Source organism: Vombatus ursinus, unplaced genomic scaffold (assembly GCF_900497805.2).
Source record: "Vombatus ursinus unplaced genomic scaffold, bare-nosed wombat genome assembly UNPS02014801.1, whole genome shotgun sequence".
NCBI classification, from domain to species: Eukaryota; Metazoa; Chordata; class Mammalia; order Diprotodontia; family Vombatidae; genus Vombatus; species Vombatus ursinus.
In genome coordinates, this window is record NW_020954579.1 from 23,100,351 (window position 1) to 23,125,790 (window position 25,440).

A 25,440-nucleotide genomic window follows, 5' to 3' on the forward strand; every position below is an offset into this window, starting at 1 on the left:
AGAGCTCTAAAAGTATAATGCTAAATGATTCTTGCCCTTACCATCATCACCATCCATGTTAAAAGCATACAAACATAAAATAATATTTAACTCATGGAAGCTGGTAAAAATCAGGTCTTAGAAGTGGATCACAACAAGTGGCATTTTGGTCCCCAGATCTGGCTTTGAAGCATAGCCTGGTGCTCCCAAAGCATTGTATCTCAAGTGCTACCTTGTGTGTTCCACAAGTACCCATTGACGTGCCAACTTAGCTGTGATTGGTAATGACTAGCCAAGAGAGAAGAGCTACCAAGGAGATGCATTGGATATAAATGTAATGTGTGTAACAGCCCTAGAATGCCAGTAAAATACCAAAGCAAAATGTTTCTCACAAAATAAAGAGGAAAAAAATGTTGTAACAGACCACCAAGGATGAGGGCAAGATCCTCCTCCCACTGCCCATACTCACACTTAAGAGTTTTCTATGACTAGGAATACAATATACAGCTGTATCAATTTCAGGAATAAAAAGAATAGAGCTCCTAATCAATTACATAAACTTTTCACGTTCCCAATCTTTGTTCTCTTTTTGCTCAACCACAAAGTTTGCAAGAATTTCTATGAGATCTGAGAGGTGTTTATGGAATCACAGCCTGATATTTCCGGGAACGCACAGGAAGTAGGCATATTTGAGTTATCCTTAAAAGTTCATATACTCATCGTTGGATCTTCTATGTCAGATCTATTCAAATACAGCTTTCTATTCAAGAAAAAGAACTAATCTATTAATGAGAGAGTCATCAGAGACATTTCTTTTACCTCTCTAATGCTGAAAATTAAAGAGCAATTACCAATCTCCAAAGGTCTCATGGAAAATGCTAGACACATCCAAAGAAAGAACTATGGAGTTTGAATGTAGATCGAGGCATACTATTTGCTATTTTTTTCTTCTGTTTTGTTCTGTTTTCTCTTTCTTATGGTTCCTCCTATTGGTTCTAATTCTTCCTTACAACATCACTAATGTGAAAATGTTTAATAGCAATGTATATGTTTAGCCTATATCAGATTGCATGCCATTTTGAGGAGGGAGGGGGAGAAAATTTAAAATTCAAAAGCTTATGGAAGTGATTGTTGATAAATTAAAATAAATTTAAAAGAATAAACATTTACAAAGAAAAAAAAAGCAACTGCCATTTAGAAGCATCTTCCCCAGCCTTCATTCCACACTACTACTTTTCTTCAAAATGAATTCATTTTGGAAAACACAAGTTACCAGAGGTCATAAATCTAATAGCCACTTCCAAACAACACTAGTGCCACACTGGATCGGTCTATGAGGAAGAGAACTCTGAGTATCCACATCTTATGTTTATGAGCAAGTAGATGCTATAGAAAATGAAATTATCTCCATAAAAGACCAAGGCAACGAAAGACTTAATTAAGAAACCACTATAATTTCTTTTGAAGCATGAAGATCCTTTCAGTACCTGAATAGGAAGAAAAGGATATAGGACAGTCAAAGAGCAGGAAGCAAAGATAACAGATATGCAGCCCAAGTATTGTATTGGGATCCACAATTTATTTTAAAGATCCAAGAGAAGGACTCAAGTGAATTGGGTAAATCTTCCGTAGAGTATTTGTTACATGATATGGAAAAGAATTGCACAGAGTAAGAAGGAATGGACAGATGGTGATCTATATGAACCTTCACAGTATTCACACAGAAGACATCACATATTTAGCGAAGAATGGAAGAGGACTCACTTGTATGTGCTCGAGAGACTCAGTTCTACACAAGAGTCTTCCAAAGGGGCATCAAGGGACTTGAGTTGATGGCTTATAATAGAAATATAAAGTTGAATGAACTCAGTATCCCAGGCACTGAGAGGATAAAAATTGCCTCTCAAAAAAAAAAGAAAGAAAATAACAATAATCAGATTGATAAATAATAGTTTTTTTTAAAAAAAAAAAAAAGATTCTTTTTACCATGCTAATACCAGCATTGTCTTTTTCCAGGCTACTCATGATCTCTAGCAACAGATCTACAATTTTTAGACTTGTAGTATGAGGAAAGGTTAAGAAATATTTTGTGATTGAGTAAAACCAAATGCAAGGTTAGCAATCAGTTTTGCTCAGATCTAGGAAGTTTTAGAGCTCTGATGCCTAGAGGCCATTTCCAAGGAACACAAAAAATCCACTTTGGTGAAACAGACATAAGCTGTGAAGGAGTCGATTAATGTATGGAACAATAAACAATGACCAGAAAATGAATTTTCTGAAGAAGTCTCTATCAGCGCAAAGTGATTTTTCTTTAAAACATTCATACAATCATAAATTTAGGGTGAGAAGGACCTTTGTGACTACCTAGTCCTTAAATATAAAGGGTAGAAAACTGAGGTCCAAAGAGTCTGCTACTTGACCAAGGTCACAAAGGTAATAAATAACAGATGTAAAATTTGAACCCATGTCCTCTAAGTTCCAAAACCAGTGTTTTTCACACTATACCAAGATGAAAATCCAAAATTAGAACAAGACAACAGGATCTTTCCCAAAGGTACCAAAGTTGAGGGCCCTGATAGCTGGGTAAAAACAATAGAAGTTAGTAAGAATAATTGGTTAAGTCAAGTCAACCAACATTTATTAAGTACTTACTATGCACTAGACACTGTGCTAAGCACTGGGGATACAAACAAAAGTTAAAAACAAACAAATAAACAGAAAAATAGTCCCTGCTCTCAAGAACCTCATAGTCCAAAGGAGACAACATGCAAACAACTATACATAAACAAGTTATGTACAAGATAAATTGTGGAAAATCTCAGAGACAAGGTACTAATCTTTCAGATGACTGGGCAAAGCTCCTTCTAGAAGGTAGGACTTTGGACTGCTAGACTGTGGGCTGAGGTGAACTCATCCCCCACAGTAGCCATGGGCAGTGTTCTGGGAACTCAGGATTCCTCCAAAGGACCAACCTTTCCTTCAATTGAGGGTATAAATGTCCTCAGTACAAAAATTCCCACTTCTGGCTTTGCCAAGCTGAAAAGGCTAACTTTTCTCCCACCCTAACCTTCAAACAATTTAGTACAAGAATCTCAAATACCAACATATTCTCAATCCAGAAGGCCCAAAGTCACCTTGTCTTGGAAGAAAAAACAGAACACACTACCTATTACTTCAGATTAAGCAAATGGGAGAACATACTATGTCTGTACAGAGAAGATCTAATCAAGGAAAGACTGGAAAGAATCATCTACTGTGAGAATGGATCTCTGTGGTTGTGGTAGGCTCATCACTACTTTCATGTAGGCAAGGCTAGCTTTCCTTTAAGGAAGAAGGAAGACTATCCTCAGGATTTGGTTGGCCTGGGAGATTAGAGTATGAAATATTGGTTTGGCTTCCTTTCTCCTGGAAGCACTAAAGGCCTAGCCTAAGGTGAGTTGGTGCTCAGAAAGTTTCGGCAGAACTCCTACAACCAGATAAGAATGCCCTTCTGATCTATCGTTGCAGAATGTCATGGTAAATATGGAGGCAGAGGAGAGTAGCATCCTATTAAACATTAGGAATTTCATCTTTCTTAGTCTTTGTTATTAGTAAGGTAATTTTTTGTTGGATTTTATGGTTAATTACAATCTAAACTTGAGATTGAATCACTGGGCTGGTATATACTAGGCCCAATGTAGAATAGAGATTAGTCCAATGTCCTAATTTTACAGATGAGGAAACCAAGGTAAGGGGAGTTTAAATGGACAGAACTCAAGCTTCTAACTGTTCATGATCTTCAGTAAAGAGAAATTCACTAAGGCAAGCCTCACTTGCTAATAGTATTACCAAGTGTCCAGTTGAGTCCTGAAAGTAAAATCATAGTCATAGAAGCCTCATTTTAGAGTCTAATTTTACCTCACCACATTTCAAGAAAGCTACATTTAGCACATCTCTTTCAAAGGCTCAATGAATGGGATATAGGAAGGGGCAACACCTGAAATATTTCTAACAGTCTCCCTTAAACAATATTTTGTGTTCTACTCCCCAACTTACTCCCTTAAATTCAGAAACAACAGCATCACCTCAGCATCACTTCAGGCATCTTCTGTCTTACACATTCAAGATTTCTTTACTTAACATATGTTTCAATTCTCTTTTGTAAGATGACAAATAAAATCACTACATTACATACTATAAATACTCTTTGTATACTTTTCCCGCCAGTAACAATCCTAAGAAGTCAAGATATTGTTGAGATGATAGCTTGCCACAAGCCACATCAAAAGCAATCCAACAAATGTTATTTTGTAAAGACTTCCAGTGACAATATACTTGGACCTTCAAGCAGGCTAAGACCAGATTCCTTTCTTACCTCAAAACAGCAAAAAATATAGGAGGAAAAAAAAGAAAAAAAAATTACCCAAAAAGGAAAAGGAAAGAAATAGAGAGGAAGGGGAGGAAACTCACATAAAAATAAATAAAGAAATGAGTAAGCAAAAAAGGGTGGAAAGCCCTCAAAATTAACAAATATAACAGGGCAAAGAAAGTGAGGAAAATTCTCAAACTGAAAAGCAAAATACTATAATAAAAAAAATTAGAATTACCAAAAGAAAATTAGTAAGTGCTAGAGTCTCCAGAGTGTAGACTCTTAATAAAAGAATTAAAGAAAATATATGAATGTAAATTACACTAGGTACTAACTAGGGTGAATGATAAATCCCATAAAGTCATGGCATTATTCAGTCTCACACTGCATATTTCCAATAGGCTGGAATCAATTACCATATTCTGAACACAATTATAAATTCAAACAGTGCTAATTTAAATGCATGTGACCACTTCATAGGATTTATTATTTGCAATAATCAGGTCCAAGTTGTAAAGACAAACAAGAGAATCAGCTGCTAAGAACAGACATGAAGAAAAAGTCTTAATAAAGCACTAGACTCTGAAAAGAGAATGGTAGAAAGAACATAAATATGTAATGAATAAAAATGGAGCAAACTCATAAGACAGAAACACTAGAAAAACTGGAATAAGATCTGTGCAAATATAAGAAACTGAACTTAAAACCAGATCTATACAATGACTATCTCAGGACTGCTGACCTAACAAGGAGAGAAAGGTTTTAAAAAACTGATAAAATAAAGAGTCCAAATACCATATTCCAGGAAATTACACAAGAAAATAGCCCAAAAAATATTGGGAACAGAGGGAAAAGTGTAGGCCAAACAAACTAATTCATAGGCTGGAATCTGAGAAGAAACCCAAAAATAACTCACCCAGAAATGTAGTCACCAAGTTCCAGAACTGCAATATCAAAGAGAGAATCTTGCAAGCATCCAAAAAAAAAAAAAGCAAATTCACATATGAAAAAGCACCAATTCAAATCACATAGTACTATTTATCAGTAAAGAAAAGGAAAAAGGATACATTTTACTGAAAAGTAAAAGAAATCTCCTTGCACTTCCAAAATAGCATAGCCACTAAAGCTGAGCATGCTACATTTCATGATAAAAGATGGATCTTTAACAGGATCAAAGACTTTTAGTCATTGCTCTTGAAAAAATGAGACTTGGGCAGGACCTCTAGCATGCAAACCCAAGGGGGGAACAAGGGGAGATTGAACAAGGTAGGTCCAAAGAGCATGAAATGAAGACTTAATGAAGAGTTAATGTTTACACGTCATAAGAAGAAACTTTTGTACCATATTGAAGTCCAGTGTTGAGAAAGAGTCATTGAGAAAACAAAGGATATAAGTCTGAGGAGACAATATCATTTACATGGATGACATAGAAGGAAAATAAGGGAAGAAGGAGGAAGGAATATGGAGGGGGAAAAAGAGAAAATGAATTCATATAGATGAAAGTGGGATGAAGGAAGGAAAGGGGACTCCTGAATCATACTCAATCTGGGTTGGGCAAGGAAAAATAAACAGCATTATTTCAGTAAAAGTAGAATCTATGACTCTGTACATGAGATGGGCAAGGAAATGGAGATGACTATGGTTTAGGTAGATGCTGAAGTTACATTATTTTAAGCAAATTAAGCTACATAGTACTTTATGATGAGTTTGTTAAGTTATAATAACAGGAGTAAATGAAAGAAAAATAAACTTAATGATTATACCCTTAAATATTAACAGATTAAACTCACCTATAAAATGGAATGGAGTTGCAGAAGGGATGCAAAAAAAATTTGCCACATAAAGGGAACATATGCAAAATACAGAGAAACATACAAACTTAAAGTTGGAAGTAGAGTAAGATTTATTGTGTTTCAGTGGAATCCAAAATATCAGGAATGTTTTAGGCAAGACAACAATATAAAATAGATGCTATCAAAAGAAACAAATAGGGAAAATATCTATATTTAAAAGCTCCACATATAACAAAAAACTATATTTATATGCACCAAATAGCACAACATGTAAGTACTTAAAGGGAAAATTAATTGGACCTATAATGTAAAACAATAATTTTTGGAGGCTTAAATCTTCCTCTTTTAAACTTGACAAATCTAATAGAAAGATGAAAGAGAGAATATAGATTTGAAAAAATATTTGCAAAACAAAAATAGATCTAAAAGACAAGATAATTATTGAATGGAAATCTGGAATAATATAATTATTTTTCAAAATCTCAGTATCTTTACATAAATTATCACTGACATTAAGAATTCATGAATAAATACAGAAAGGCAAAATTTTTTTTAAATTTCAGGCTATATTATAACAAAAATTATAATTCATATAGAAAAAGTGCAGGCCCTCACTGAGATTAAATAATGATGTCCTAAATCATTAGTGTGGCAAAGAACAAATTATTGAAACAATAAAGTATATAAGAGGTTAATGATAATGAAGCAATACAGTAAAATATGTTGCTTAAAGGAACAAAAAAAGAAGTAAAGAATTGAATCTACAGTTGAAAAAGCTAGCTATTAAATTAATAATTCTAAAATAGGCACAAAAGTAAATGTGAAAATCAAAGAAGAAATAGGAAAGAAACAATTGAACTAATAAACAAAGATCTGTAAAAGAGCAGAAAATAAACAAATCATTTGTTTAAAAAATAAAGAAAGGAAATACAATTTTAAGGTCAAAAAATAAAAGGGAGAAATTCATAGTTATGGAAGGGAAAAGAAAATTTTCACAGCTGATATAGCCAATATACCAAAAAAAAAAAAAACTCTTGAATAAAATGAATGAGCATTTATAAAAATACAAAATACTCAAATTAACAAGCCAGAGAATCTAAATGAGTTAATCATGGAAAGAAATATTGTGTAACTTATGAATAAACTCCCCTTGGAAAATCTCCTGGAGCAGAGGTACGTGTAAGTAATTCTTTCAAATATTTAAAGATAAGTAATTCTTATTCCATATAAACTCTTCTCAAAAATAAATTTAAAATGTATACAACTCTTCCTATAAGGCAACTATGATTCTGATACTCAAACCAAAGAAGGATAATGTAGGGGAAAAAATAAATATAGACAAATATCATTAATGAATATTGATTTAAAAGTGTAAAACGCTGCTAAAGAGGCCACATATCAAAAAATTACTCTATACTCAATTTAGATATATACCAGGAAGTAAATAATGGTTCAATGTTAGGAAAATATTTAGCACAAGTGATCATGTCAGTAACAAAATACTAAAAATTAAAATGTAACATAAATAGATGCAGAAAAAGTCTTTGAGAAAATAATAGTATTTACATTTTTAAATAAAAAGAAGAATAGGAATGAAAAGTTCTTTCCTTAATAGGAGCTAAAGAATTTATCTATAGCCAAGAAGTAAAAGATAGGGGGGAAATTTCTGGGAAAAAATCTTTGCAGCAAATTTCTCTCATAAAGGCCTCATTTCCAAGATATATAAGAGAATGGTTCAAAATTATTGTAATAAAGATGTGTTCCAACTGATAAATGGTCAAAAGATTTAAAAAGGAAATTCTCAAGGAAAGAAATCAAAGCTATATATAGATATATAAATTTTAAAATGCTCAAAATCACTAATAATTAAAGAAATGCAAATTAAAACCACTCTGATATTCCAAAGCAGACTTATCAGATTGGCTAAGTTGATATTCCCCTCCCCCATTCAAAAAAAAAGGAAAACTACAAATTTTGGAAGAGGTGTGAGAAAACAGCATGTTGATGTCCTATTTGTAGAGTAACTGATATAGCTATTCTGGAAAGCAATTTGGAACTATGCTCCCAACATTACTAAACTGTGCATACACTTAAACCCAGAAATAACACTAGTAGTCCTGTACTCCAAGGAGATCAAAGAAATAGGAAAGGGCCCATCTGTATAAAAATATTTATAGTAGCTCTTCTGGTAAGGCAAGAATTGGAAACTAAGGGGATGCCAATTAATCAGGAAATGGCTGCAATGAAATGTTATTGTGCTGTAAGAAATGAAGAAAGAAGAGGTTTCAGAGAAACCTTGGAAGACTTATGAACTGATGCAGAATGAAGTAAGTAAAACCAGAAGAATGATTTACACAGTAACAACATGGTAAAGGCAAACAAATCTGAAAGACTTAAGAATTCTGATCAATGTGATGATCAATCAGAATTCTAGAGGACTCACATCCTGGCAGAGAGGTATTATAACAGTATGCAGAATGAAATACACATTTTTAGACATGGTCCATATGGGAATTTGTTTTGCTGATTACGCTAATTTGTTAAACAAAAGGTATTGATTTCTTTTTTCCCCCCAGTGGGAGTGGGGTGGGAAGAGGAGAGTAAGAGGAAGGGGGGAATATATATACATATACATATATATAATGCTTAATAACTGAAAAAACTAATTTAATAAATAAAATCTAGCATCATTTTTGATGCAAAAACAATGAGAGCTTTGCCAATAAGATAAAGGGTGAAGCAAAGATGTCCACTGTCTCAACTATTATTTGACATAGTAGAAAAAATGGTAGTTATAGGACAAGAAAATAGCTTAATGAAATAGGCATTCACAAAGTGGTAACAAAATCATCTCTATTTGTACATACTATACAAGGATTTTCTTGGAAAACCCTAGAGAAGCAAGGAAAAAAAGTGATATGGACAACTAACAGCTTTAGGAATACAGTCAAATACAAAATAAATTAACACAAATCATCAACATTTCTCTTTATTACCAACAAAAGCCAGGAACAAAGGACATAAAGCAGTACCACTTAAAATAACAACAAAATGATTTAAATGTTTGGGATTTAACCTATCAAGACATATATAGGTTTTATATGAATAAAACTTGGTCATTGTTCAGTTGTTTTTCAGTCATATCTGACTCCTCATGACTCCATTTGAGGTTTTCTTGGCAAAGATATTGGAGTGGTTTGACATTTCCTTCTCCAGCTCATTTTATAGCTGAGGAAAGTAAAGCAAACAGAATTAAGTAACTTGCCCAGGATCACACAGCTAGTAAGAATCTGAGGCCAGATTTGAACTCTGGAAGATGAGTCTTCTTAACTCCAGATTACTCTATCCACTGTGCCACCTAGCTACTCCATAAATATAACTACAAAGCTATTTTCATAGAAATAGAGACCTAAATAGTTAAAGAAATCATTTTCAAGGCTAGGCCACAGCAATACAGCAAAAAGTGATGTTATTCAAATTAATCTATAAATTTAACACAATATTTATCAACTGCTAAGGGAATACTTTAAAGAAATAGACAAAATAACTAAATTCATATGGGGAGAGGTGTGGGCAAAAAGATCATTAGGGTCTTAGGAAGTTAGAGGGTTAGTACTTTGGAATTACCTGATCTCCAGTTCTATTACAAGGCAGTAATCACCAAACTATCTAGTTCAGTGAAAGAGATTAGATAAGCAATACCAAGAACAAACAAATATGAAAGTCTAATGTTCAAGAAATCCATGAATGAAATCTATTGAGGAAGAGACAATTTCACACAAAAAAAAAAACTGCTGAATAAGGTGGATAACAGTTCGGTAGAAAATGGATTTAGAATCAACTAATATCATATATTATGAACAAATAAAAGGTCTGATTTTTTTTAACCATATCATTAAAGCATTAAAACTAACTGACTTTTTGATAATCCAGGACTCTCCCTTCCCCATGCCCAAATGCATCTTGAGATGGCAGAAAGAGAGATCAGAAACACCTGTTTCTAATAAGGGGCACTATGGACTAAAATTTGCTTCCCCAACCAACCCTCATTTCCTCACTGCCAAGTTTCCATCAGGCACTGGATACCCACTGCAAGCTGGATGTTGACCTCCAGATTTCTCCATATGCTAAAGAGATCCCATAACCTTACTCAACTCTAAATTTTAATCCAATTATCTTCTTGTTAGGAGAGTGACCATCTGGCCTGGCATTACACCTCACAACCCTCTTGGCCTTGCTACTTTCCCGGCCTACGGCCTTTCCATTTTCTATGAATCAACCATAAACATGAACCCTCTTTACTGTTGTCTTCCCCAGCTAGAATGTGATTTGCTTGCAGGCCATAACTGTTTCAATTTTCTATTCGTATCTACACAGTTGCACAGTGGGTGGTACATTATACAAACTTAAAACTTTTCTATTCCATTTTATTAGAGAAAAATAGGTTTTACCTCACACAACTATGAATAGAGAAAGAATTTATAACAGACACACAGTAGTATAGTTTTTTTAAAAAAAGAGGCACATTGGTCTACATAAAATTTTAAAACTTTTGAATCCCCAAAGTAATGGAGGAAAAACTTTACATTAAAATCTCTCTGACATCAAAATTTTAGAAAGAATTAACCCAAATTCATAAGAATAAGAACCATTCACCAGTAATCAAGTAATCACACAACATAGTTTTCATAAAAAAGAATTGTAAACTATCAACCATGTGAAAAATATTCAAAATCACTAATAAATCAGAGAATTTCATCACTTGTGAGGTATTACATCCTCAAAAGCAAAAATGAAAAATTCAATGTGAAGAGAGGTTGTAAGAAAACAGGTATGCCAATTCACGGTTGGTAGAAACTCTTACTATACCCAACCTTTCTGGGGGGAAAAAAAGATTTGCAATCATATAGGAAATTCTAGTGTTCGTACTTTGATCAAGAAATTCCATTACTAAGGGACCCAAAAGGGGTGATGGCCCCTTTGAGACAGCCTCTTTTTTACAATCCAAATGAACAAAAATAGTACAAAAATAACTTTACTATTTGTAATAGCAAAAAGCTGAAACAAACTATGTACCCAAAAGGAAAAATCTAAACAAACTGTGGTATATGATGTAATAGAATATCATTCAACTGTAAGGAATAACACATATGAAAAATTCAGAGAAATATGGGATGACATATGAAGTGATGTAGAGTGAATAAAGCATAGGCAAAGGAAATACATACAATGACTATAACAATATACATTAAGAAAACACTAAAAGGCAACAAAACTCAAGATAAAGATAATGGACAATGTTATTAATTACTAGCATATTAATTATTAGCAAATTATTAAAGTTAAAGCACACATTCATCTTTTCTGTTAACAAATATCAAAATGCCAAATGGAAAGCAATGTGTACTATCGGTTTCAATCACTCTATTATGAGTTTGATTGCTTGGGGGAAATGTACTGGAGGGGCAGAGAAAAAAGAGGGGAGAGATGAAGAAGTGTTGTTTGTTAGTTGGGATGTCTGTCATGACAACCTGAAAAACAGAGAGAACACATACCCTGTGGAAGGGTGATGAGGGAGGAAGGGGGAGAGAAGGAATCCATACCAAACATCATATTCTCAGCAGCTTGACAAACCCTAAGCAAATCAGAGTCAAATGAAGCTATGTTGCAGGAATCACCATATTTCCTGAGATAAATGACACTTTGCTAGGAAAACTAGAAGAATATAACACCACCAGCATACGGCTCAAGCTTCTTCCTACTTTTTATTGCCACTTATACTTGTTTCCCTTCCCTGGTCCCTAAAACTGTCTACAGCACTAAATAATCATATAGCCCAAGTTTATATATATATACATACATAAAAATGTATATATATATTTTTTGAAAATAGCCTAAACATTGACTTTCCTATAGAACTTCTAGATTCATGAATATCACTCTAACCACTGAAATGATTACTCAGACTGAAAATAATCTGCTCCCTCTCTATATATCCCACTCCCTATATCAATAGGCATTAGTAGGGTGTGATTGAGATTCAACCCTTTGTCCAAACCTGGAAGAACCATCCTCCACCCTGGTAGCACCTGGGAAGAGAAATTAGCTTACCACTGTGAGGTAAAGTCAACAAACTCTGCTGAGAACTTGTCTGCTGGTAGTTGAGGTGATGGTTCTTCCACCACCTGTTTGAGCTGCTGAAATGGTGTCCCCCAGGAATCATAGGGGAACCGAAGGATTGCCAGTTCGATCTAAGAACAGAAAAAGGAAAACAAGATGTTGCTTTACATGTGGAACCAGTTGCTTTCCATTTGAGGAACTGGAGGAAATTCCAGCTGAAGAAAAGAATGGAGTTCCCCTTATTCTCCCCTCCCCCCCATGGTCTTCAATGACATTCACCTGAGCCTATCAGATAATAGCTTCTATTCTGGGGTGCAAAGTTCCTGCAACTTTACAGTTTTTTTAAATTAACTATATTAAACACCACATTTGTAGGCTTCATAATTTATAATACCCAGAATTTCAAACAACTATTACCAAAAAGAATTCTTCACTCACTCAATTCTTTATAAATATGTATATCTGCTGCCATCTGCTGGCTCCTTACAGATTAACCCAAGACCAAATAAGACCACTTTTGCTGTGATTGTGGCATGTGCTGCCTGGACAAAAGAAATGAAATAACTTACAGAATTAATTAAACCCTGGTACTCAAGATGCTTTTAAGAGTAGCCATATAGATTATCCCAGGCTTTGCAAATACACGGCAGCAATAGGATTATGGAATATTACAAATTCTACAAGAATTATAGATTCTCAGTATTAGATCTGTTAGTCCTCAGCTCCATTCTCCTGTCTTTCAGATGGGAGTCATCACAACAATCCATAGGCTCATATGAGACCTACAGACAATGTAGGAGACAAAGCCACTCGCTCAAGCTGACCTGAGCAAGTTAGTGGCAAAGCTGGAACTCAAATCCAGGTCTTCACATGTCCAGTCTAGTTCTGTGCTTGAAGGCTCATTATTGACTTCAAAACATCCAGAGAAATAATATTTTTATCCAGACTCAGTGACAATGACTCCACTAGAATATCCTAATGTATCTACCTAATTTAGGTGAAATCTATCCCTGCCTTTGCTCAAAGCACAGGCTGTCAGAGCCAGAAAAGAACTGAGAACTCACTCTAGTCTAATCCCTCAATTCATGGATGAGGAGAATGAATCAAAGTTATATCTAATTAATGGAAGAGCAAGAATTAGAATGCAATGTCTCCTTCTTTTGGTCCAGTATTCTTTCTGCTACACAAACATAGTTTATATTCAATATTCAATTCACCTATTCCCTCTCCTCATGCCCTTGGTATCAATTTTCATGAATCCTAGGTTAAAAGTGAAAAAGATGTCCTATCCCCTCAAATGTCAGAGGAATTTGACCAAAATTTAAGAATATTGCTCTTCAATTCTAAAGTAAGCTCAAACCATCAACTTCAGTCTCAGTCTCTGAACCTTCAAGTAGATGAGTAACACCATACAGTACCATTGTGATGCCCAGGCTCCAAATGTCAGATTTCACATTGTACCCCTTCTGGTTTAGTTCTGGGTTTATTCTTTCAGGCTGGAAAGAAAAATAAAAGTGGAAGGATCACTACAGCCAGGAGAGGCTTCATACAAATACCCCACTGGACAAGACAGCTCACTAGTCACTATAAGTATCAACACCTCAATGTAGGAGCTTTTGATAGTTGTCTTCAAATGATTACAGTGCTTTGAGAGAAATGCTTATGAATGTACTCATTCAACAAGCTCAGAAGGTATCTTATCACAGAGATCAATCTAGAACTATCCATTCATAACACAAACCCCAAAAGAATAAAATGATTCAACAGGTTCCACTGAAGTTGTCATATTGATGTAGAACTAAACAAATTTTCATTTTTAACTAAGCCTTGATAAACTATTTTTCAAGATATTGTACAAATTCATTTTTAAGGGAAGCAAATAACAAGTTCTTTGAACTTAAGAAGGACCTAAGAATACTGATTGTAGAAATTAAACCTCACAATTAGGAAGTTCTCTCATGTCTAATCTTTTTCCTCCTGTGATGTCACTTAAATTCATTCCTTCCTGTCTAATACTTAGTATGGGAAACAGTTCCAAGAACTCATCTTGGAAGACTATCAAGATCTCACTATTCTAAGTTAGTATTTAAAAAACATCATTGTTCTGTTCCTTTAGTATAACACTAAACTTTAGATAACTTTTTTTGGTAATTTGATAAACTTGCTAACCTTTTATTTATTGTTAACTTATTGACTAAAAATCATAGCATAGTAGAAAGTCAGAGAGGGCTATGAGGAAGAATTGTTTCTTATGATGTAGTCACTGTGCTAGATTGCTTTAAATAACAGTTTTCCTTTCTTTTAAGAGGGGATTCTATAGGGAACAGTACTGGGAAGTGACTATAGTGTAAAAATAACAAAAATGGTAAGTAAAAAATAAAAAAAATTTAAAGTATAAAAAATAAATAAAAGTCACAGAAGGAGAGGAGCTTTAGAAGAATATATTAGTCAGTGAATCACAGGAAGCAATTCTCTCTCAATGATGGGACCCTTCCCACTTTCTAGGAGGATTCTGTAGACTGTCCTCTTTTAGAGTCCATTTTCCGGCTATGAGACTTACAGCCATGTAGGGTTTGCATCCTGCATCCATAGTTTTGGCCACAGAGTCCACAAGGTAACCACTAATACCAAAATCACACATCTTCACTTGGCCCAGTGTATTGATTAACACATTAGATGGCTTGACATCTGAAAGAAAAAATATGCTATATGCCACTGCTAGCAGCAGTGTTTCATCTCAATTGCACTAAAGAAAACTAGCAAAAAACAAAGTAACACATACATACAAATGGTTGCCCTATTCCCGCTTCCACAAATCAACTGGTAGGTGAGCTTGCTGGGGATAAGAAGGTCTTCCTTCTCTGAAATATTATACTTTATACTGACCTTTACCTTATCTGAGTTCCCTTAGCACATATGTGCAATTTTGCCTTTTATTTCCTATCTTCCTGTGCCTGATAAGATTATAAGCAACTTGGGGTCTTTATTTTCTGTACAGTCTTTATAGCTCAAGGCAAATAATAAGTACTTAATAAACACTTGAAGAATTTATAAATTCAGCATAATTAGAGATAAAAGAGATCATTTAGTGCAAAGTCCCAGTTTAACAGAGGAGGAAACTAGGACCTAGAGAAACAAGGGAGTTATCCAAAGTCACACATTTCTGGGGCTCAACCTGAAAGAATTTAAATGAGTGATTCCTTAAAATACTTAACATAGGATCAGAATAGTCAGAACTTTGTAGACTGCTACAACCAAATTTAATTAAGTGAAAATATTAAATATTTACTGAAAAGCCTGAAAACTATGATAGAACCATGGTGAGCTCACACACTGTTACAAACATATTGCAAGCTCAGATTTTTCCCCATTGTATGATCAGTGATCTTCAAGTTGGAAGGGACTCAGAGTCCATGTTTTGCATATGAGGAAACTGTGGTCCAGTCTGTGTGACTTTCCACCATACCATGCCCTAACCTTTCTTGGAATTCACATTTGGACAGAAATGAACCATTATTTAATATTTTAACAATGAACCTTTGCTCCAATCAGGCTAGTGTCCTGCCTTGTTCATCTTAACCTCCATACCTTTACTTGTTCTAAAGTCTCTGCCTGCTATGTCCTGATAGCTACTCTCTGCCTTTGACTTTCTTCAAGATTCAGTTTAAAACTCATCTCTTTCAAAGGGCCTTCCCTAAATAATTTTATACCATCTTAGATGGTCCATTTCTCTAATTTCTACGGTACTTCTACTTTCCATGATTCAATTTAACATACACATTTTCTTCTTCTTCTTCTTTTTTTTTTTTTTGGCTAGGCAATGGGGCTAAGTGACTTGCCCAGAGTCACACAGCTAGTGAGTGATATGTGTCTGAGGCCGAATTTGAACTCAGGTCCTCCTGAATCCAGGGCCTGTGCTCTAGCCACTGCGCCACCTAGCTGCCCTTAACATACATATTTTCTTTTTGTTTCTTGTATTTATGTCTTAGGTCCCCAAATAGTCTAAAATTTTCTTGAATGTAAAAACTACTTCTTCAGTTAAGGCACAGAGCACCTAGTATAGTGCCCTTACCAGAGTAGTCTAATCCACTCATACTTACTGAATGAAGGAACCAAGCTTTAGGTTACCCCCAAAGTCATCATATTCCATCTCTTTCCTCTTGGCAGAACTATATGTATACTGATAGATTTCAACCCTGTCTTTAAAGACTTCCAAAAAAGAAATTCCCACTATCTGATGGGTAGTGGGATTCTCTGCATCAATTTATTCCTAACCTAAATCCTTCCCACTGTATTTTAGGTTCATCCCTTACCGTTCTATTTTTGTCCAAGACAAAGAACAGCTGTTTAAACAGGCTGCTAGCCAATCCCAAAGGGAAACTCCTTCATTCCTTTATGTGGCTTAATCCTACCTCTGGCATGGACAACAACTCACGTGGACTGGCTAATAATCTGGGACAGAGCGTACAGCAAAAAGGACACACACTTACCTCGATGAATGACAGAAAGTTTACTATGTAAATGTTCTAGGGCTTTTACAATCTGCAAAGGAGAAACAACAGAAATTCATTACACAATTAATGGGGAGAAATGGAAAGAATTTAACACCTACCTACACATTCCTTCTTCCTGACATGAGATTCCTAGAGGGATTTGCCGAAATTGGGGATGTCCCAGGAAAAGTAACATTGTAATATAGGTAAGGTTACATGAAATGTGTTCCAGAACGTTTAGAGGTTCAGATCCATTATCACCATGACTGTGAAGGAATCTCACTCATCCGCTTTCTTCTCTCATCAGTCTTCCATAATCTCAACGCTTTCCCTCTGATATTAACTCCAATTTAATTTATATGTACGTTGTTTGTTGGTGGTTTGCATGTAGTCTTTCCCATTAGAATGTGAGCTCCAGGGACAGCTAGGTGGCACAGTGGATAGAGCACTGGCCCTGAAGTCAGGAAGACCTGAGTTCAAATCTAACCTCAGACACATATCACTCACTAGCTGTGTGACTCTGGGCAAGTCACTTAATCCCAATTGCCTTACCAAAAATTAAAAAAACAAAAAAAAGAATGTGAGCTCCTTGAAAACAGGAATGTTTTTGTTTTTCTTTATATCTCCAGCACTAAACACAGTGCCTGGCAAATAATTGCTTAAAAATTGCTTGTTGGCTTAACATGACTTGATTGACTTTCATGATTTTCCCAGTTGTTAGTGCTACTCACCATACTGCCCAATTATTTGGCATATATATTTTGGATACTCTCCATTTATTAATCAATGTACATGTTGTTCCCCTACTTCCCACTCTCTACCAATAAAATGAAAGTTTCTTGAAGGCAGAGATTCTTGCGTACTTATTGTTTTATATCCTCCATGCCTAGACCAGTGCCCTAGAAGACAGTGAAATGTCTGTGGAACTAAATTAAATCTACTCCTACAATTCTCCTCTTTCTCTTGTCTAGATTTTGCCCTCCAGAATTTTTGTCTTCTCTCCAGTCCTTCTGTTATTTCCTTGCTCCTTTCTTTTAAATCCTCTATGCCTCTATTTCCAGAGAAATGATGGAGTGGAAGTAAGGAGGGGAAGTGAAAGACAATATTACAGTGCCAAATATGTGGTCTTGCCAAATAAATACACTCCTAAGAGGTAGTTTATTATGGGCAAAACCAACAAAGTCAGTGGTATAATTGTGTCTTCTGCCCATCTTCACCCAAAAGAGGAAAAAAAAAGGTCAAAATTGAACTACCTTTTTATTCCTTCATTTCAATGGCTTCTATTACATAAATATTCTACTCACAGAAACTGCAATTTTCCCTAAGATGTCCTCTGGGATCGTTAGGCCCTTATCAATGACTTGCTTGTAGAACTTGTCCAGTGAGGTATCCATGAGTTCCATACAGATCCACACATCACCCTAGAAGACGAGAGAGAGAGATAGATAGGGATAGGGAGAGAGAAAGAGAGAGAGAGAGAGAGAGAGAGAGAGAGAGAGAGAGAGAGAGAGAGGGAGGGATGGAGAGAGAAAGAGAGAGAGAGAGCAGGAACAACTCACATCCTTCCAAGGATGAGCAGTAAACATGTTGTTACTTGATCCTCCCAGCTGATGGTGCTCTACCTCCTTTAATATTCCTAGAACATTTTGTAAGTTCTGCTTGCTTTCATTAGTTCCTATTGAATAAAATGTTGAATCCTCCCCATTCCCAGGAGAATATTTATTGAAGAGCCTAAAATCCTTTGGGGCATGTATTATTTCATGTCTGTCTATCTGTCTGTCTATCTAATTCCTAGCATTGTATTATACACATAATGAGTACTTTGTGTTTATTGAATTAAGTTCTATTAGATTCAATTTTAAGTGCCACCTCCTGGGATATTAGAGACTTGCAACAAGGTAGGATTATCTCCAAGGCCTAAACCAGGGGTGGGGAATCTGTGGTCCTGAGGCCACAAAGAACAAAGAAGTTTGGATTCTGTCAAAGGGCCACACTTGAGGACCTAAAGGACCACGTGTGGCCTCAAGGTCACAGGATCCCCACCCCTGGAAACCAACAAGAAGCAAAGTTGGAAGTCACAGAATTTATAGATTACATTTAATGTAATGCAGACTAGATCTTAATTATTCAAAGTGAAATACAAGAGCTCATCCACCAGAATCAGTTACCTAAGCCTTTCGTTCTTTTTCAAATAGGCTTTTTACTGATATATTTTGTTTTTATATAGACCAGATTTCTCCTCTATAGCATTCCCAGGTGTATGTGTTCCCCACCACTACCCAAACTTTGGTATCTATTTTCTATATATTTTCCATATGTAGCCTCTCAGAGAACCATTTCTTACAACAATTTTATTTTTTTTAAAGAGAAGAAAGATTCAATAAAACTTATCAATACACTGAAAAAGTTTGAAATTATGTACAAGTTTCAAACCCATGGATTCCTCTGCCACATCCCAACCTCTGCAAATGAGTGGGAGGGTGGTATCTTTTCATGTCTCTTCTTTCAGGTCAAGCTTACTTTCTGTCATTTTACAACATTCAGCTTCAATTTAAACTTCTAATTCTAATGTCATCTTGGAGTTCAAGTATGATATATCCCCTCCAAGGTTGACCTCTGTATCTGAGGATCAGAAATGTCCTCTCAATCAAAATAACTAACATAAAGAATGAAAGTATATACTGTAACCCAAATGACATTAATTCTACCTTTCAGGATTAAAAAAAAAAAAAAGACACAGGGAAAAGCAAAAAAAACGGGGGGGGTTGGGAATTAAGTCTCTAAGTTTCAAATATGCTGCCAGTGAAATGCAACATAAGGGAGTCTTAAGTTTCATTTGGGCAGTTTGGCTAAATGAGACTCCACAGTTAGGTAATACAGCTAGAAAAAGCCAACCAAGTCAAGAAGGAGAAAGAGGGCTTATCATCAGTGAAAAGGGCAATCAAATAAGTTAACTTTTGGGCTTGGCTACACAGTAATCACATAACCCTTTAAATCACTCAAAATGTGTGTTTACTGAAAAGAATGATAATGGTCCTGAGTGTTCTTTACATATGGACAAATTTCTGACAAAGTAGTTATTTATCCGGTAAACCCCATCCTTTGAAAACTCCTAACAGGTGAACTACCTACCTCCCGGAAGAGTGCACCATAAAAGGTGACTGTGAAAGGGCAATCCACTGTCCTCATGGAGATATCCAGGTCCATCAGTAGCCTCTTCTGTTCCTGGCTATTCACAGTTGCTCGGATTCGCTAAATGAAAATATATGGGGAAAATTCATGGTTATTCTTCTTGGCGACAGTCAGGGCATGGAACTTGAGCTTTCCCATTCTAAAATAATAGATGACTTCTAGATGGGCCTTCTAAAAGACAAGGCAATTCAAAGAGCTCCTCACTTCAAATGAGTCATGATATAGTGAGATATGCCATGTCATTCATTTGACACACTTGAGCAATTTGCAATGGAAAAACTAGCTGGTAATATCTTTTGAGGAATCAGTAAGTAATTTGTATTTTCATCTAATGGTTTTTTTTAATTCTTCCAAAAACTGGGAAAATTTTGGAGTTGTACCTAAAACATTTTAAGAATTTCTTAATGATTCTTGCTTTCTAAGTCTGTAAAGGCAATTACAAGGAAAAATTTAAGCTTAAACTAAATTAGGGTTCTAAGAAGTCAACAGGCCACATTTTTCTTTTTAATTTATCCCTTAAAAAGAAAAACCCTGTATTTGAAGTAAGTATTGTAGAAGATTCAACCAGCACTCAAATTTTTATAGATATCACAAACTACTGATTTCTGGGGAGCTAAAGAAAAAACACAGACTATTCACCTTTCATAGAGTACATATAAGAGAATAAATGTGTACAAGGAGTCAAAAATGAGTGAAGGAATCATTTAGTCTAACAACATAAATTTCTTAAAAGAAAGGACAACAACCAGCACCAACGCCCACGTTTTTCAGAGACCTAAAAGGAACATCTAGTTTGTAGCAAAATGTGAATTAATGCAATATCACTAAGATCTCATATTCTCTTGAATATTTAGTCAAAATAATCAGTTTGACACTGAAGTCCTTGTTATGATAGCACCCTCAGCTATTTTTCACAACTTGGGTAAAAATGACTTGGATTATCTGACTACAGACGTTCTTTACAACAGCTCTGTTATTATCTACTAGATATACTGTTCTCAAATTTTCTTGATTTCTTGTCATTGAAGATACTAGTGGTTTTTAAAACCACATTTTTAAAAAAAAGTTTGATAGCTATTTGCATAAATTTTGCAAAAATTACACTCTGAAGGAGAGTCCTTCACCATGTCCATGCATGTGAAAGTTTTCTTCTTCTTAGTACTAAATTTTATAATAATAATAACAACACAATTAAGGTTTGTAAAGTGCTTTAAATATATTTCAAATGAGGATTTTTTATAAATGAGAATTTTATTCACACAAGAATTGTGAAGCAGATGCCATTATTATTCTCATTTTAATAGATGAGGAAACTGAGGCTTGGACAAGTGAAATGACAAATCACTGAACCTCATGACTCTAGTGTTCTATCCACTACACCACACTATCTCTCATATTAGAGTCAATGCTGCCATGTGACTGTTGTTTGTTTTTTCAAAGCCAATAATGATGAAGTCCACTTCAAAGATGGTTGAAGACCCATTCCCTGACCATTATGTGCCAATTCTCCTAAGAAGTCAAAGTTGCTGGGTTTTTTTTTTAAGCAATTGGGGTTAAGTGACTTGCCCAGGGTCACACAGCTAGTAAGTGTCAAGTGTTTGGTCTGAAGCTGGATTTGAACTCAGGTCCTTCTGACTTCAGGGTCAGTGCTCTATCCACCGTGCCACCTAGCTACCCCTAAAGATTCTTTTTTTTAAACACTCTCAAGGCAGGATTATTCCTCCAAAATGGATGGATCTTAAGTTAAATGGAAAAATAAGCACACATACACATAAAACATCTGGATAATCTCACTCTACCTTCACCGCCATGATCTGCCCACTAGGCATATGTCGCATCTTCTCCACCACCCCATATGCACCTCGTCCTAGTTCTGCTATAGGCTCCAGGTCATCAGCTTTCACTTCAAAATTCTAGAGGAGAGAAAAAAGTAAATTACTATAGACTCTGCTCAACTTCTACAAGCAATGAAGAAAAGGTTTCTGGGTAGAAAGTGTTCTAGGATGGTGAATCAACAGCTTCAGGCAAGAAGATCCAAATGAGATCTTAGTAACAGACCACTTCAGGGCCTGTCATAGTACCCACCATACTCTAGTAGAGACTTTAAATGATTTGATTTTACTTAGTTAATTCTAGAAAGAGGAGGAGAAGTAGAGGAAGGATGGAGAATCCAGTCACATTGTGTTGACTAAGCTTGAAATTTATCATATATTGCCAACTAAAGTTTGTATTCATGCCTCAAGCTACTCCTGCTCAAGGAAATTTGCTTTTTTTTTTCCCCTCAAACACAGGACTATAATTTTCCAACAGGACTACAATTGTTATGTTCTGCCTCACCATGCATAGTATAAACATTTCTACACACACCACTTTTCTCCCCACACAAGCCTCTCAGGAGCCACAACCTCCAATATATTGTTGCTGTAGTTCAGTCCTTTTCAGTTGTATCTGATTCCTCATGATTCCATTTGGGGTTGTCTTGGAAAAGATACTGGAGTGGTTTGCCATTTTCTTCTCCAGCTCATTTGACAGATGAGGAAACTGAGGCAAACAGTGTTAAGTGACTTGCTCAGGGTCACACAGCTAGTAAGTGTCTGAGGCCAGATTTGAACTAAGGAAGATGAGTCTTCCTAATTCCAGGCCAGGAACACTATGCACTATGGTGCCACCTAGCTGCCACTCCAGTGTGTTACACAGACTTAAATTAAAAATAATTCCCATCAAACTGGCCTACTAGCTATTCTCCATACTCCCAATATTATCCCACTTCTATGCATTTGTGTAAGTGGTACCCCACATCTGAAATGTACTTCCCTTCCTACCTCTGCCTTTGTAGACCCTAGCTCCCTTCAAAGTATTGTTCAGGTGTTACCTTCTATTTGATGACTCTCTTCATCCCCCCTTCCCAGTTATTAGCATTCTTTTCCTTATTTTGTATAGACTTTGTACTTACTTGTGTGGATATCGTATCCGCCCAGTAGAAGTTAAATTTCTTGAGGGTATGTATTGTTTTGTTTCCATCTTTGTATTCTCACCACCTAGCAGTGCCTTATATGTAGTTAGTGTTTAATGAATGTTTGTGGAACTGAAATTTTGTGGGAAAGTATACATGTGGAAAAGCCTAACTCCAGGTATTACCTGGATTATATGACTTGCTCTCACCTTATCTCCAATTGAGATGCAAGCCTTGGAATCTAAATCCCGAGGAGGCCTATAAAAAAAGAACATTAAATGTTAGAAATCTTCACAATATACATAATTCTGACCTATTTTGACTTCCAGGAGCCAAGATGGCAGAGTAAGCAGTAAGTCACTCTCACCCTCCCTTACTGACCTTGAAAAACCCAGAGAATATTACCCCAGGAAAAATCATGAAATAGTGGAGCCTGAAGAAAGACAAAGTGCAGCAGACTTTTAGCTCGGGAGGCTGGGGGGATTAACAGGAAAGGTCTCTCTTGCTGTGGCTGAAGGAGATCAGTACAGGATAGGAGGCATTCCAGCAAGCCAGACGCAAGCCCCACCTCAGCAAACCAGCAGGAGATCCTAAGCCTTAGGGCAGTGGAGCAGGCAAGCGCCAACACCAGGCGCACACCAGGCACCACCACCAGTTCCAGCTTAGCACCAGCTAAGCTACCAGATGCCTCCAGCTGCCAACACCTGAGGCCCCAACACACAAAACCAGTAACCAGGCCCCTAGCCCATCAACTTCAAAAGCCAGAAAAAAAAGGCAAACAATATGAGCAAAAAGCAACAAAGAAAAACAATGACCACAGAGAAGCATCTTTGTGATAGGGAAGATCAAAACAATATACATAATTCCTAAAAAGGAGAAACATGGTATTATCAACACAAAAGAGGACAAACCGAATGGTAAGTCCATGGCATATAAGGAAAGTCAAAGGAACTGGGGATGTTTAGCCTAAAAAAAAAAAAAGATTCAGGAGGCACAAGATAATGGTTTTCAAATATGGAAAAGCACTCTTGCTGAAAAAGAAATAGGTTTATTCTGTTTGACCGCAGATAGAAAAACCAAAAGTGATGGTTGAAAATGGCAAATAGGCATACATAAGTTTTAGGTAAAGAAAAAATTCCTAAGCATTACAGCTATGAAAAAGTGGAATGGGCTACCTCCAGAAATAGTAGATAATTTGGCATCACCAAGCAAAAGCTGGAAAACCACTTGCCAGGTATGTGGCATAGTGCAAATTCTTTTTTTCATATATTGGTTAGAGTACAGAGCCACTGAGGTCATCCTTTCCAACTCTGAAATTCTGTGATTATTCAAAATACTGGCTTCCAGATTCTTCATGATACATACATTTGTGTTAATATTCTCTAAGAATAAGATGTATGCTTGTAGTAATGAATTATTGAAACCCTAATCCGAAACCCTAGTCCCTAATCCTCTTACCAAGAACATCAACATGCTTTTCATTTAACCCTTTTTTCCCCCAGAGATGATCATAAAAAAAAAAAGCTTTGGACCAAGAAAATTAGGTTTCATTTAATCTTACTCCCACATTTTAAAGATGAGGAAACTAAGGCCCAGGAGTTAAGCTGCTTTCCCAAGGTCCCAATGGCACATGGCAAAAGTTGGAATAGAATGTTGGTTTCCTGATTTCCAGAACATTGCTTTTTCTAGCTGCACAGCTTGCTGCCTCAAGTCCAATAAAAAGGTATTTAGGATTATAAGATTTGGAAACAGAGATCATCTGGTCCACCTTCTCAATTTGCAGATGAGAAAAGTGATCCTTGGAGATGTTAAGTGACTTGACAAGGTCACACAGGCAGTAAGCAGTACAACCAGGATTTGAATCCAGTTCCAGTGTTCTATTTATTAAGCACCTATCATTCAAAAAGTTCCCCTAGGCGAAAAAACAACTGCTAGTTTCTTGATTTTTCTCCATTAGGGAAAATATGAACTGCCACCCCCCTCCCTATGTTTCAAGTCCCTTTCCACCAACTAAAAGGTACCTATCTTGGCCCTATCAGTAGAAAAAAAATGTTTATTACAGTACCACATGCTTCATTGGAGACCTTGCAACTATTTACAAAAAGTAAGTCTAAGAGGAAAGGTATCATGGCATAGTGGATAGAGAGCATATCTTTGGAGTCAATGTGCCTCTGATACACACATTCACTCTGATCACACACTAGTATCATGGGCAAACTACTCTCAGTGCCTGAAATAACACTGTAATTATTTCGTTGCAGTTATTTCTAAGTTATAAACTATTTGCAGAACTGCATCAATGGATAGATTTTCCCTACCAGATAGAAACAAAACATACAAAACTATACATCAGTATGCATGTATTGTGACATAATAGAATACTAGCCTCACAGCCAGGAAGGCCCGGAATCAACTACCTCCTCTGACACATACTGGTTGTGTGGCCCTGGCAAAGTCACTTAACCCCTCAGTACCCCAGGCAACACTCTGGGACTATAAGTTGCAACAAATGGTGCCAACCTGTATTGATAGAGGGAGTTTCCTCATTCATAAGTTCCCTAC

General features: G+C 35.9%; 1 protein-coding gene across 1 annotated transcript in view; it reads right to left on the reverse strand.

Moving 5' to 3' along the window:
* MAP2K6 (mitogen-activated protein kinase kinase 6) overlaps positions 1 to 25,440 on the reverse strand; it is a 133,949-nt gene that overhangs the window by 13,530 nt on the left and 94,979 nt on the right. The window contains exons 3-10 of the mRNA XM_027873098.1: positions 23,088 to 23,136; positions 21,725 to 21,838; positions 19,866 to 19,985; positions 18,038 to 18,154; positions 16,731 to 16,782; positions 14,801 to 14,928; positions 13,659 to 13,736; positions 12,232 to 12,371 (exon numbers count right to left, since the gene is read on the reverse strand). Of these exons, the coding sequence (XP_027728899.1) occupies positions 12,232 to 12,371; positions 13,659 to 13,736; positions 14,801 to 14,928; positions 16,731 to 16,782; positions 18,038 to 18,154; positions 19,866 to 19,985; positions 21,725 to 21,838; positions 23,088 to 23,136 (798 nt within the window). The remainder of the gene's footprint in view (positions 1 to 12,231; positions 12,372 to 13,658; positions 13,737 to 14,800; positions 14,929 to 16,730; positions 16,783 to 18,037; positions 18,155 to 19,865; positions 19,986 to 21,724; positions 21,839 to 23,087; positions 23,137 to 25,440) is intronic.